The sequence below is a fragment of the Colobus angolensis genome, unplaced genomic scaffold (genome assembly GCF_000951035.1).
Source record: "Colobus angolensis palliatus isolate OR3802 unplaced genomic scaffold, Cang.pa_1.0 Scaffold161, whole genome shotgun sequence".
Taxonomy (NCBI): domain Eukaryota; kingdom Metazoa; phylum Chordata; class Mammalia; order Primates; family Cercopithecidae; genus Colobus; species Colobus angolensis.
The window spans coordinates 3894260-3908225 of record NW_012114722.1 but is presented as its reverse complement, the minus strand read 5'-3'; the positions used below and the strand labels follow the sequence as shown (position 1 = coordinate 3908225).

General features: G+C 41.6%; 1 protein-coding gene across 4 annotated transcripts in view; it reads left to right on the top strand.

Annotated features, from left to right (window-relative positions):
* The first annotated feature begins 255 nt into the window (after nt 1-255).
* Nucleotides 256-13966, top strand: part of DIAPH2 (diaphanous-related formin 2) — a 940316-nt gene continuing 926605 nt past the window's right edge. For all 4 annotated transcript variants that reach the window (XM_011937272.1, XM_011937270.1, XM_011937273.1 and 1 more), the window contains exon 1: nt 256-789. In XM_011937272.1, the coding sequence (XP_011792662.1) occupies nt 658-789 (132 nt within the window). In that variant the 5' untranslated portion in view covers nt 256-657. The remainder of the gene's footprint in view (nt 790-13966) is intronic.

Sequence of the window (13966 nt, the reverse complement as noted above, 5' to 3'; positions counted from 1 at the left end):
GAGGCCTCAGGGAGGGAAGGTGCTCTGGCCCACAGAAGTGAAAGCTGATACTCTGGTTGACCCTCCAGTGAAACTTACAGGCGGATCCTCCCGGGCCTCAGTTTCCCCATCTCTAAAATGGGCTACCCTTCCTTTCTCTTGACTAGTTCCCTCCCTGTTCTCGCTGGGCCACTAGGAAGTGAAATCAGTGCCTAACCGCAGCTGAAAGTCCTCTGTTAGGCTCCAGTCGTCGCGCCGGGCATGCTCAGTAGCTGGGGCCGGCTACGCTCCGGGAGTAGGAAGCAGCTTTGCGGGCCCGGGCGGCCGATGCGGGCACTTTGAAGAATCACGTGTGTTGAGGCCCTCTTAAAGAGATAGGCACCTACTTTTCCCTCCACCCTAAACACCGCCCTGAGGGCGGCGGCGACCGTGGTAATTGCAACTGCTCAGGGGCAGGGCTTGCCCCAGCGCCGAGTAGTGGCAACGGCGTGGTTGCGTCGGGGGTGCCTGGGAGCTTGGAGTCCCGGGGGCCTGAAATAGGCAGCTTCCCGGGCAGACACTCTCTCCCTCAGGAAGAGGTGCCGCCGAGTCAGCGCGGGGCAGTGTGAGCGCCCCGAGGTGCTTTCTCAGTTGAGGAGAGGTGGGGTTACAGGGCACAGGTGACAGGGCCGGAGAAAGATGGAGCAGCCCGGGGCGGCGGCGTCGGGAGCGGGAGGCGGCAGCGAGGAACCCGGTGGGGGCCGGAGCAACAAGCGGAGCGCGGGGAACCGGGCCGCCAATGAAGAGGAAACGAAAAACAAACCCAAATTGGTGAGTGCTCCCGCAGCCCGCGCCGGCCTTAGGGACAGGGAGAGCCCCGGGATCCTCCTGCCATTGAACACGGGGACACTCGGGGCCCCCTCCCAAGGATGACCGCGATCTCGCTGTGCAACTCGGGGAGCCGCTAAAAGGAGTGGCCACGCCGAGGCGCGGAGACGGCGTGGGGGCGGAAGAGCACCCCTTCTCTACTTAACCCCTTTCTCACTGTAGTCAGCCCGGGAGGCGGTGAGGGAAGGAGAAAGGCCCAGCCTCAACTTGGGGACACCCCGAGTACTGGGTAGGGCTGTTGTTTGTCTAACTTGTGGGCGCAAACCTTTGCGCGATTCCATTCTCCTCCCACCTCTTGTCAGTTGCTGTTTTGCCTCCTAACGCGTAGGGTCCGGGGCAGGGGAACCTCCCTCCTTTTTATTCCAAGTCCTTGGGAGCCCACCTACAGCTATGCAAATCAAGAAGAGCACTATTTATGTTCCCAGTCTTTCTACTTTACCAGAAATCTCAGGAAGAGGCGCCTACGTGCCTTTTTCCTCCTCCTCGCCTCTCTCCATGTGCTCTCCCAAGAAACGTTTCTTTGGAAGGGTGGGGGCGCGTGGGAGTTGGAGGCTGAGTGAGGTACCACCAACTGTCGAGTGTGTGTAATAGGCATAGTCATACAGTACTTCCACTTAGTTGATTAAGAACGCTCAAAAGCAGTAGGCACAAACTGTGCAAATCTCACTGTGCTGATAGTGTGAACCGGTGGTAGCAGTCCATTTCCTGCCACTGAATGTGCAGAGGAATGAAATCGATGAGGCCTGGTATTGCATTGGGAAATACTGGAGTTTCCTCAACTCCTCAGAAAGGTTCCGCTTTTTGTAAACTTTATAATTTGGGTGGTGTGAGGGGAAAGGGTTTTCCTGTACAAATTCAGCAGATACTCCTTATAGCTGTATTCTTAGTCCAGATCTGAAGCACAAGCCACATGTTGAATGTATAGATTTCAGCTTTAACTACCAACTTGATTGGAGAGGGTGACATAAATAAAGCCGTTTCTTGTGGCATCTGGCCATTTGGTTTGGATCCAGTACAAAACTGTGGCTTCATCAGTGATTAAAAATTTAAGTAAAAAGTTAACTGATACTTTCCGCAAATGATTTGGTACATCTAGCAAGAATCTGCCATTTTTAAAACAAGTATGCTTTCGAGAAAACAAACAAACAAAAAAACACTTATCTCTGTTAGTAGTAACACCTTGATTATATTCTTCTCTTCCCTTTAGCCATTTGTCCTGTTTCATCTTTTATGTTTTACTTGCTTTGGACAAGGTAACTAGATAGTTATGAGATTGTATCATTTTCAGTTCCTAGCTAACTTCACTGTTCCAAGTTGAACGTAGCTTGATACGGTAGAACACATATCTGAATCCAAGAGTTTGTTAATATTGACACGAATTTACTTTTTTTGCTCGAACGTAACTTTTGAGCCTTATGTGATTTTACAAGCAGATGTGTCAGAGTTAACAAAAACAAATTTAGGAAGACATTGTGGCACATTTTAAGGCAAGCAAGTTGACCAAACAGTAAGATTTAGTAAACTCTTCAGGAAGGAATTAATCTGGGACTCTTAGAAGTTTGCTAGTAAGATAAAACTTTACTTAGATGAAATTTTATTATTTTGAGTATTATGTTAATAATCTCTGAACTAGTCCTTAATTTGTGTGTGTATATGAGTGTAAAGGAGTTGTGGTGTGGGATTATAAAAGAGAGCCATATGGTGATAGAAATTATTTGTGTAGGTGATCTTGGGGGATAGAGGTTCTTAAACTCCTGAAATTGTATGAAAATATTTGAGTGTATATGGGTACATTTATTTTTCTGGGCCCCATAGCTTTCATCAGTTTTTCAAAGGCATTCATTACCTATGGAAGAGTAAGAACTAGAGCATTACAAAAGATAGAAAGTAAAGGACAGTAGATTCCATTGTGTGGTCAAGGGAAATGGCATTGACCACATAGGTGACTGATATTGAAACATTCTTGTGGTGGTAAAAAAGAAGTTAACTACTCAATGTCTACATAGCTTAGATTAAAATTTCCACTACAGAGGGAAATTAATTCAGTCGTTCTAGTATAATGGATTCATAAGGTATAAGGCTTATGTAGTCTGGTTGTTTTCATTTAGTTCCTCAGAAATCTGGAGAAACGGAAATGGAACGCATATTTTCTTTTCTTTTTTCTTTTCTTCTCTTTTTTTTTTTTTTGAGACAAAGTCTCGCTCTGTCGCTATGGCTGGAGTCCAGTGGCGCGATCTTGGCTCACTGAAACCTCTGCCTCCCAGGTTCAAGCGATCCTCCTGCCTCAGCCCCCTAAGTAGCTGGGATTACAGGCACGTGCCACCACACCCGGCTAATTTTTGTATTTTTAGTAGAGATGGGATTTCACCATGTTGGTCAGGCTGGAAAGCATATTTTCTATGGAGAGGAACTGCTTTCATTTATATCCTCAACTTTTTAATGAGTATTAGAACTTTTTCAGAGTGGCATTTCAACATTGTAATGATTTCTATTTAAGATTACTTAAATAAAAATTTAATGAAATTCACTTCAGTTTTCTTCATATAAGCATCCTCATAATGACCCTTTCATTTTGATTCTTTTAAAATAAGGCATTCCTGTCTTGGACTCATCACATTTTGAATAATGCATTAGTAGTAGAGTTTTGGATTTTATGTAACTATTTTGGTTAGTCCCAGATTGCAACATGTCATCAAACAGCATGAATCTTAGATTAATTTGTAATTTGATGTCAACCATGGAATGCATTTTGTTAAATTGAGTAGAAGAGAAAGCTCTGTGTTATGAAGGAACTGCATCTTGAATCCCACTTATTTAAGGCAGTGACTTAACCATTAAGAGAGGCCAATATTGATGCATAACACTGTACCCCCCATACCACACGATAGTGTAGAGTGACCTAACAGTATTTGATGTTTTTGCATTTTTGACTTTGTATTTCTGCATAACTTCTGAAGCCTTTGGTTCTTCAAACAGTAAAGTCAAATTTGTTAATTTTTCTGGTTATTATGTAACTTCCTGAGTATTTGGTTATTTGTTTACAACTGGATAAATTATGTTTTTATTTATTTATTTATTTTGAGATGGAGTCTCGCTCTGTTGCCCAGGCTGGAATGCGGTGGTGTGATCTCAGCTCACTGCTGCCTCTGCCTCCTGGGTGCAAGCGATTCTCCTGCCTCAGCCTCCCGAGCAGCTGGGATTACAGGTGTGCGCCACCACACCTAGCTAATCTTTTTTGTATTTTTGTAGAGATGGGGTTTCACCATATTTCCCAGGCTGGTCTCGAATTCCTGACCTCAAGTGATCCGCCCACCTCCACATCCCAAAGTGCTAGGATTACAGGCGTGAGCCACTGCACCCAGTCTTGATTTTTAATGATAAGGGAGGAGCAACAATGATTTCATTTATGCAATACAGGTTTACTGAGTACCTACTGTGTGCTAGGCATAATTCTAAGGGTTGGTGATACAAAGATACTTGTAGTCTACTGAGACAGACAGGGAAGTTAATTAATGCTTAAAATGCGATGTGAGCCAGACATGGTAGCTTGTGCCCATAATCCCAGCTACACAGGCTGCTGAGGCAGGAGGATTGCTTGAGCTCAGGAGTTTGAAGCTGCAGTGAGCTATGACTATATCACTGTATTACAGCCTTGGTGACAGAGAATCCATCTCTTTAAAGAAAAAAAAAAAAACAGTGTGATAAGTTTCTATAGGAATATGCATGGTGGGGTGTGGTCATGGAGAGGCATCTACGTAGAATTGCATGCTTGAGTAAGAAAAGGCTTATCGTAGTAGGTGACATTTGCAGCAAGGCTGAAGAAAATAGGTGAGGCGAAGGCATTCTAGGTTGAAAAAACAACATTATACAAAGGTAAACAGATAAGGGTGCATATCCAATGAAGTTCATTTAGATGAATGTGACTGAAACAAAGGGTATATATACATGGTGAACTTGCTAGAAAAGAGACGGGGTCTGGATCATGATGGATCTTGTATGCCATGTTAGAGTTTCAGCTTCTTTCTGAAAGTAGGGGTAGCTCATTGAAGAGATTAAGGCGGAGAATGACCTGATCAGATTTGCGTTTCAGAAAAAAATGTAGTACTTTGGAGAATTTCTCGGAAAGGCATGCTAGAATGGAGGCAGGAATACCATTTAGAAGGAGCAGAGTGGCATAAAAGAGTGTTTGATGTGTAGAGACCTGGATTCCAGTTGCAGCTCATCCATTCATCCATTTACCAGGTCATCCATTTACTAGGCGTTTTTCTCTGCACCTCAGTTTCCTTCTGCCACCTCCATTACCTCTCTTTAGTACCACCCACCCTGAACATCCCCACTAAATCTGAAATGTCCACCCCTTTCTCTTTTATAACTTTTACCCCCTTTCACAGCCCAGCTCAAGTCTCAATATTCTCTCAGTCTTCCATTAAACCTTCACCGATTACTTCAGTTTAGTGAGGGCTTTCCTTCTTGTGGACTCATAACTGTCATGAGTCTGAATGTTACATGCCGATCTTGTCTCTGCAAAGATTTTAAACTGCCTCTGGGAACGGGTCCCATTTTATGTCTATTCTTGAAAACCTGGCAGGCTGGTGCTTGGGTGCAAAACTACTCCGTAAATAATTATTAGCTGGGGATTTTTTTCCCCTATGTATCAGATGTTTTGAGAGTGCAAACTGGTGAAAAGAGGCTTTTTAAAAAAATGTTTATTTGTATGTGTGTTTTTTTTTTTTTTTTTTTAGTATATGTACTCCTTCAAATGAACCTATGAACCTATCAATACATTCCTCTTTGTCTTTTCTCCAATTTTGAAACTCAGTAAACTTCTTCAGGGCTGTGAGAACTCTTCTACCTTCCCGCTTGTTTGAATTCTTGTGATGTCAGAGCCTAAACTTCCAAGCACAGAAACAGTACCAACAATGATGAACCAAGTAACATTTTACTGTTATTAGCAGGAGACTTCAGATTATTGGCAAAAGAATATGGAACGGAGAACCAAAAGACCTGGGTTTCAGTGTCCCATCTATCTTTTCTTTGCCTGTGATTTGTGATGAGCCATTTAGCACCAGAAGTTTGAGCTCTTTGATTAATGTCTGCCAGTTGGAGATAATGCTGCCTGCCTGATTTTCTTCACAAGGTGTTTTAGATAAAATACAGTAATGAATGAGAAAGTATTAGGAAATTCTATGTTGTTATACAAATATAGAGCATTTTTATTAACCCCTTATATTACTTGAATCAAATATGATTATGGTTGGATGGTTTAATGTCTTTCTTGCATTTTGACAGTGCTAATGTTATGATTGTATAAAGTACCATGATATGGTTATATGTTGAAAGATTCCTTATTCTCTCCCCAATACCATTTGTCCCTTTGGAGGAATATACATTCTGTCCTTTTTCTTTTTTTTTTTTGAGACGGAGTCTCGCTCTGTCGCCCAGGCTGGAGTGCAGTGGCTGGATCTCAGCTCACTGCAAGCTCCGCCTCCCGGGTTTACGCCATTCTCCTGCCTCAGCCTCCGGAGTAGCTGGGACTACAGGCGCCCGCCACCTCGCCCGGCTAGTTTTTTGTATTTTTAGTAGAGACCGGGTTTCACCGTGTTAGCCAGGATGGTCTCGAACTCCTGACCTCGTGATCCGCCCGTCTCGGCCTCCCAAAGTTCTGGGATTACAGGCTTGAGCCACCGCGCCCGGCCCATTCTGTCCTTTTACTAAGATTTCATTCTGTTGAATGAATATAAGATGTGAGTCTAATTTTTTTCCATGATAATTTTTTGAAGAACCAGTCTACCCTTTTCTTTCATTGTGTCAATTTGAGGCTTTAAATTTTTTTAAATCAAAACTTCCATTTGATATCTGTGACATTATGCCTTGTCAGGCAGCTTACTGCCTTTGTACAAATAAGGAAACTGAGTCACTGAAGTGTTAAGGGGACTGATTTAGAGATAAGTTTAAAAGCTACCTCCATTGTAGAAATTATCCATAGCACTGAGTCACTGTGCTTCAGGGACTCTGAAGGTGAAAAAGTTATTCAATTTTTCTTCTTTTGTTCCTTTTTGTAACAATTATAATTGTAATCCACCTAGATATTATTAAGCTCTGGCAGTAGCAACATGTTACTGAAGTGAAATCATATTCTTTTCCAACCTGCTCTCAAAGAACACTGTAAATAACAGCATATATAATATAGGCTAATTTATATAAATCAGCACATCTGGTTAAATGTTACCAGGTACCACTAGCACCACAGGGGTTATTACTGAAGACCCAACTCCAGTCTACCATGCAGAAGAGACCAGTTCCTTCTCCTGGATTTGGGGTGTTTGATACATTTTTTTCCCCCTCAAGACAGGAAAAACTATGATGTCCAGGTGACTTAAAATATAGTTATAAACTTGATATCCAGGTGGGCATGTTGTGAAGATACCCATTGTAGGATACAGCTCAAAACTGATGCATTTAAAGAAAGATTAAGATATATTTTCACATAGCTATTTATTGTGAATGTCAGTAATGGAAAGAAATTAACTCATACTGATTTAAAACTTATTTTCCTGATCAGGCTGAATCTGTTTCCAAATAATATACTCTGGCTGTAGCTTAAACAAACAACTGAATTCTGTTATTTAACTGGGTTTGTGTGAGGTTACCTGGCAGGGAAATGTATTGGTCCCTTTCTCATGAAAGAATGTAGAAAACAAAATTCTTACTTACCACCATTTACACAGGCTTTGGTTTACTGAAGATTTTACTGTATTGCTTTAAGGAGAGTAAGCTACATTGCTACAAATACATACCAGCATATTGGCCACCAGCTGTATACAGTGTGGCCTATGAATGAGTGAGAAGCTTCTAGGTGACTATTAAGGCAGGCTTGGTAGGAATGCAACACTTCATTAGGAAGGAATTATTCCAAAATGGCTGTTGACTCAATCACCTGGCAGTTCTGGCACTCACCCAAGGGAGAAGAGATTTTGGGTACAATCCTTTTTAAAAAATCTATTTAACAACAAATAATCTATTTGTTGTTCTGTGATATCATAGACATCCAGGCTTTAAAAAGAAAGATCTGCTCAAAATTAAGAGGAATTTTAACCAACCGTTAATTTGTTGGTGTGTTATTAAGCTAAAAGTAAAAGAGATAAACGTTTAAACTTCATAATATAAGCTAGTTAATAAGACTTTTTTTTACAAAACTTAAACAAATTTTCAAACGTGCTAAAAAGTAGAATAGTACAATGAACCACCACCATCCATCCACTGCCCAGATATAAGTTATCTACATTTTGCAACATTTGCTTGATCCATCCTTTATTTTTCCCTTGCTAAAGTATTTTAGTGCAAATCTCAGATGTCTTGTCATTTTACTCCTACATACTGTCACGTCTTTAAAAATTGAAATTAACATATTCCTTGGTATCATCTAGCATTCATTCCATAATCAAATATTAATGATTGCCTAAAAAAATTAGATTTCTGATCAGATGTGTACCTAATTAATGTACATGTCACTGAACTCCTTAAACAAATACAGCTTTAAATTACTGATAAAATCTTATTCAGATTTACTCCACATAAAGTGCTATCATAAAGCATCAGCCCAAATTAAGTTCACTTCTGTCTTTAATTCTGTAAAAGTATCTGGAAAGGTTGACTATACGAGGGTGGGTAGACTCCTTGGAACAGCAATTATGTACCATCAAAAATAGAACAAATTAGTTTTGGCTTTACTCGCTGGTTGGGCAATCACTAATTCTTCATTTTGCAATTTGTGAAGTGGGGTGGGGCTTATGTGTAAGAATTTTCCTTTCAGGGAAATGCTGTAGATAGTTAGGCAAAGGAAAATTATTCTTCATTTCTCTAGATAACGGGTTCATATGACTCTTTGACACACACATCCCACCACAACAACTAAGTTTATGTTACTGGCTCTAGTTTTATTTTAGAACAAATGCCAGTTTGGTCTATCTTTGTTTTCAGCCCCTTTGATATAGTCTAGGTTGCTGAATTTGGATAATTGGGTGAGTAAACCTTTACAAAGAAGTTATCCTTATTGAGATGTTTGTGGGCTTACAGAAAACCAGACTACACTAATGAGGTGATGGAGCTGGGGATGGGTGGAGTGGGTAAATATGAGAAATCAACTTGGACAAATGTCCTAGACTCCACACAGATTTACTAAAGAAATTGTGTAACTACTACTTTCCAGACAGCAGTTTAGTGCTGTTATTGTGCTGAGAGGCAATAGGCAAATAATTTCACTAACTGTAGACTCAAGTAGATTTAGACTAGTAATCCTAGCCTGCAACTTCTAGACTGACCATTTACTAACCCAGTCAGTTGGCAAGTTTTCCTCAAAACAGACAGATGAGTGATAATTGTTAGAGCCAGACAACTGGCAATTTCTTCTTTTGTTTGGCCCAGGGGAGGGAGGAAAACTATGGAGGTGGTGTTTTTTGCTCTCTGAAAAGCCATCACTGATAAAGTCTTAAATGCTGAGTAGTCTATTGTGCTGGCTGAAACTGTTTACAAAGATTCTATATGTAGATAGTAAGACTTTGTATAGCCTGTACACTTGCATTGTGAGCTTTAATAATGTATACGTATAACAGAGACCAGGTCAGTACATATGGGTGGGCCCTGATCAAGGGTGTAAGACCATAGAGGCCGCACCACTTACCAAATCATGTGCCAGTTCCAAGACTATGTCTTCCTGGGGCCACATTTTCTGAGTCACACAGAGGCGCCATATGGGCTCGTTACTACATTTAAAACCAGATGGATTTTAGTCTCATATCTGATAAGAAATTCAGCAAGGAGGCCGGGCATGGTGGCTCACACCTGTAGTCCCAGGACTTTGGTAGGCTGAGGCGGGTGGATCACCTGAGGTCAGAAGTTTGAGACCAGCTGGGCCAACATGGTGAAACACCATCTCTACTAAAAATACAAAAATTAGCCATGCATGGTGGGAGGCGCCTGTAATCCCAGCTACTTGGGAGGCTGAGGCAGAAGAATCGCTTGAACCCAGAAGGTAGAGGTTGCAGTGAGCCAAGATTGCACCATTGCACTCTAGCATGAGCAACAAGAGCGAAACTTCATTTTGAGTAGGGATTTCTTATTTGTCATTGGTTCTGAGAAAAGAATGTAAGATGTGTATCTATGTAATATCCTATACCTGATTACTTTTGCTTTTGAATTATTGAAATCTTCAAATGTAGATGGCTGTGCCCTTGAGGGCCTAGGTTGTAGTTCAATATGTTCATTATCTTCCCCAACTTAAGGCTCCTCCCTTTCTGCACTCCTTTCAGCAATTTTCTTGACATAATTGTTTCACAGAGTTTCATATGGTTACACGTTATCTAGGCTGCATTTTTTCTTTTTTTTTCTTTTTTTTTTTTTTAGATTGAGTCTCTCTCTGTCACCCATACTGGAGTGCAGTGGCCCGATCTCTGCTCACTGCAACCTCCGCCTCCCGGGTTCAAGCGATTCTCCTGCCTCAGCCTCCCAAGTACCTGGGGTTACAGGCATGCACCACCACGCCCAGCTAATTTTTGTATTTTTAGTAGAGATGGGGTTTCACAGTGTTTCCCAGGCTAGTCTCAAACTCCTGACCTCAAGTGATCCGCCCTCCTGGGCCTCCCAAAGTGCTGGGATTACAGGCATGAGCTAGCGTGCCCAGCTGCATTGTTTTCTGAAGTTTGTACCATACTTATTTCCACTTTCATTGCTCATGATACCGGGCAAGAACATATAGAAAGTTACGATGGGTTAAAACAAATTTGGCAGAGGCATTTCCTCTAATAATATGCTCTGCAGTCTAGTACCTCCCATTACAAAATCAACGTTTTTCAGAAGAATCGATGTGTACATAAAATATTTGTGAGTGAAAATAAATTTCTTAGGGTGCCCTCAGCTTGTTTTTCATTGACATTGCATTAATTTACATTCTCCACCTCCCCACCCCCACTTTGGCTGACTAGCTAATGATCTTTTTTTTTTTTTTTGAGACAGAGTCTTGCTCTGTTGCCCAGGCTGAAGCGCAGTGGCGTGATCTCGGCTCACTGCAACCTCCGCTTCTTGGGTTCAAAAGATTCTCCTGCCTCAGCCTCCTGTGTAGCTGGGATCATAGGTGTGCGTCATCTCACCTGGCTAATTGTTTTTGTATTTTTAGTAGAGATGGGGTTTTGCCATTTTGGCCAGGCTGGTCCTGAACTCCTGGCCTCAAGTGATATGCCTGCCTCGGCCTCCCAAAGTGCTGGAGTTACAGGTATGAGCCACAACGCCTGGTGCTAATGGTCTTTAAACAAGCTATTACAGGGAAGAATAAGTTTATGATTCAAAAATGGCCTGGATTTTATCCATGCTGGCAGTTCAGATTTTCACGTGTTTGTTTTACGAAAGTAGGGCTTCCCTGTATTCTCTTATCTCAAATTCTTAGGCTTCTTCATTACAACCTATACTTGCTTCATCAAACTGCATTCAGATGGTCTTGTAAGTTCCCATGAGAGCCAAATCCTACATTTTTAAATAAGCTGAGTCGGTCTGGGACAAAATACTAGATTTTAAATGGCCATTATCTCTGTGTAAAATGGAACTGGGGTATTAGTTACACTTTACAGTAGGAACTGTATAGGGCTCTGGGCCCAATTTTTCACATTCTTCCTATGGGTTCTGTTATAGCTAATTGTAGATCAAGGTATGTTACAAGTCCCTACTTTCAACCTCCTCTCTCCTCCTTAAATAATGTTACTACTTGCATGTTTATAACTCTGAAGGACATCTTATTTCTTGTTGTTTTTACTGATTTCTGTGACTGTTATCAATGGTGTATCCTATTGTCTGACCACGGAGATAACAGGCAGAAGGATGGCCGTTGGATGTTAAATCAATTACTGAATGTGACAGAGATTTATTTTAAAGCATTTCCTATCCTCATTCATCACCATGTAGTTATGAACTAGTCGAAACTTCATTTTGATCTTAGCATCACCACTTCATGTTTTTCAAGATGCCTACATTGTATTTTATGGAATCTAAAAGTTTTTAATATGCTATATAGAGTTGAAATAAGCTAAATAGGATATTTAACTGATCCTAGTAAGTGTTTTTTAGGAGTTTGTTTCTGGTTATTTAAAAAGGTTGGGCTGGGTGCAGTGGTTGATGCCTGTAATCCTAGCACTTTGTGAAAGGCAGGAGGATTGCTTGAGCCCAGGAGGTTGAGGCTGCAGTGAGTTGTGATCATACCACTGCATTCCATCCTGGGTGACAGTGAGACCCTGACTCTAAAAGAAAATAAAAATTTTAAAAAAAGGTCATATGGAGATAAACCGACTACTTTTTAAAAATGTGACTCTGGACAAGTCATTTATTTTTCTTCGGTCTAGGTGTCGGTTTATTCTGTACAATAAGGGAATCGAAATAGATGATCTACAAAGTTCCATTTAGCTCTGGCATACTGGGAGTCAAAGTTTATTGAAAGCTGTAATACATCTACCCTAACATAAATATAAGACCTCTGGATTCCAGTTAGACAAAAAGTTGGAATTATGAAAGATGATTTTTTAAGGCTGAATGCTAAAGAGTGAATATCCCAGTTAACTTTATTGTCCTGTTTCTGGAGTCTGGGTTAGCCTACTCTAGTGAAGGCCACACCAACATTCTTTTATGAATTATACGGAAGGTAATGGTCTGAGCCCTAGGGAGTGCTGGCTTCCTCTGCATCATCCTGATTCTTGGGTGGTTGCTTTGGTTCAGTGACCAAGTACAGTATGCAAGCCTTCCCAGAGGTGATTCTCAGTAGTACACAATATCATAGGTACCAGTTTTTGTTCAAAGTGCTTTGCATGTATTTGTTAAGAACTGTGCAAGGTCTGGGATTTTCCCCTACTTACCTACCTGTTACTGTTTCATGGATGATTGCAGAAGACCCGACTGACAAAAGACAGTTTATTATTCATTGCAAAAGCAGTAGCCAGAATGTCAGCATGACATGCTGGTTCACTATGACCATAAGGCCCATCATAGGTAGACCAGCATGATGGCCACAAATGGAGTCAGTCGCATTGCAGGAGAGGAACGCTGAGCTTGGGGGTTTGCCAATTTTGTAGCATTAAGAAGTCAGCTTGGTCATTGGGGTGGGGAGATACCACCTCATCCTCAAGGTTGTTTGCTGCAAACACAGCCATGGGAAATGGCCCCGGTAAAATACTGTCAGTGCCTTTTAGTCTTGCCATAGCCAGCAAGAATGGGCAGGGGATGCTCAGGGATTGGTGGCAGATTGTCTCCTTGATCAGTTTTAACTCATTTCATCCTCACAGCAATCATTTTATAGGTGAAGAAAACAACTCTGAGCAGACGAGTAACTGGCCTGAGAATATGCAAAGGTGAATTTAGAATTGAAGACCAACGTGGGGCCGGGTGTGGTGGCTCACACCTGTAATCCCAGCATTTTGGGAGGCCGAGGCGGGTGGATCACCAGAGGTCAGGAGTTCAAGACCAGCCTGGCCAGCATGGTGGAACCCTGTCTCTACTGAAAATATAAAAATTAGCCAGGCATGGTGGCACGCACCTGTAATCCCAGCTATTCGGGAGACTGAGGCAGGAGAATTGCTTGATCCTGGGAGGCAGAGGTTGCAGTGAGCTGAGATCCACCACTGCACTTCAGCTTGGGCAACAGAGTAAGACTCTGTCTCAAAAAAATAAAATAAAATATTAAAAAAATAAAATCGAGTTCAAGACCAATATGACTATAAAATGTATGTTTTACACCACAATTTTCTATACTGCCTGAGAACGTCAAGGTAGCTGTAAACTGAACTGAAGACCTAGTGGTTCTCTAGACTGGTGATGGTGGGACCTAGCCTAGATTTGCACTCTGCTTATGTATAATTTAGAAGACAGTGTTCAGGGGCCATTCATTTTAGTGCCGTTGTCAAAAAAAAAAAAAAAAAATTATTTGAATCACTGCCATGAAGTAATGGGTCAGAAATGTGACCACTAAGAAAAAGCCACGAGGACAACAGTGATATGGCTGTGGATTTTAAGGCTACTTGAACACAGTTCTTAAAAATACCAGCCTGTGATAGCCCACCACTGGGGAAAGAAAAAAAAAAAAAAATAC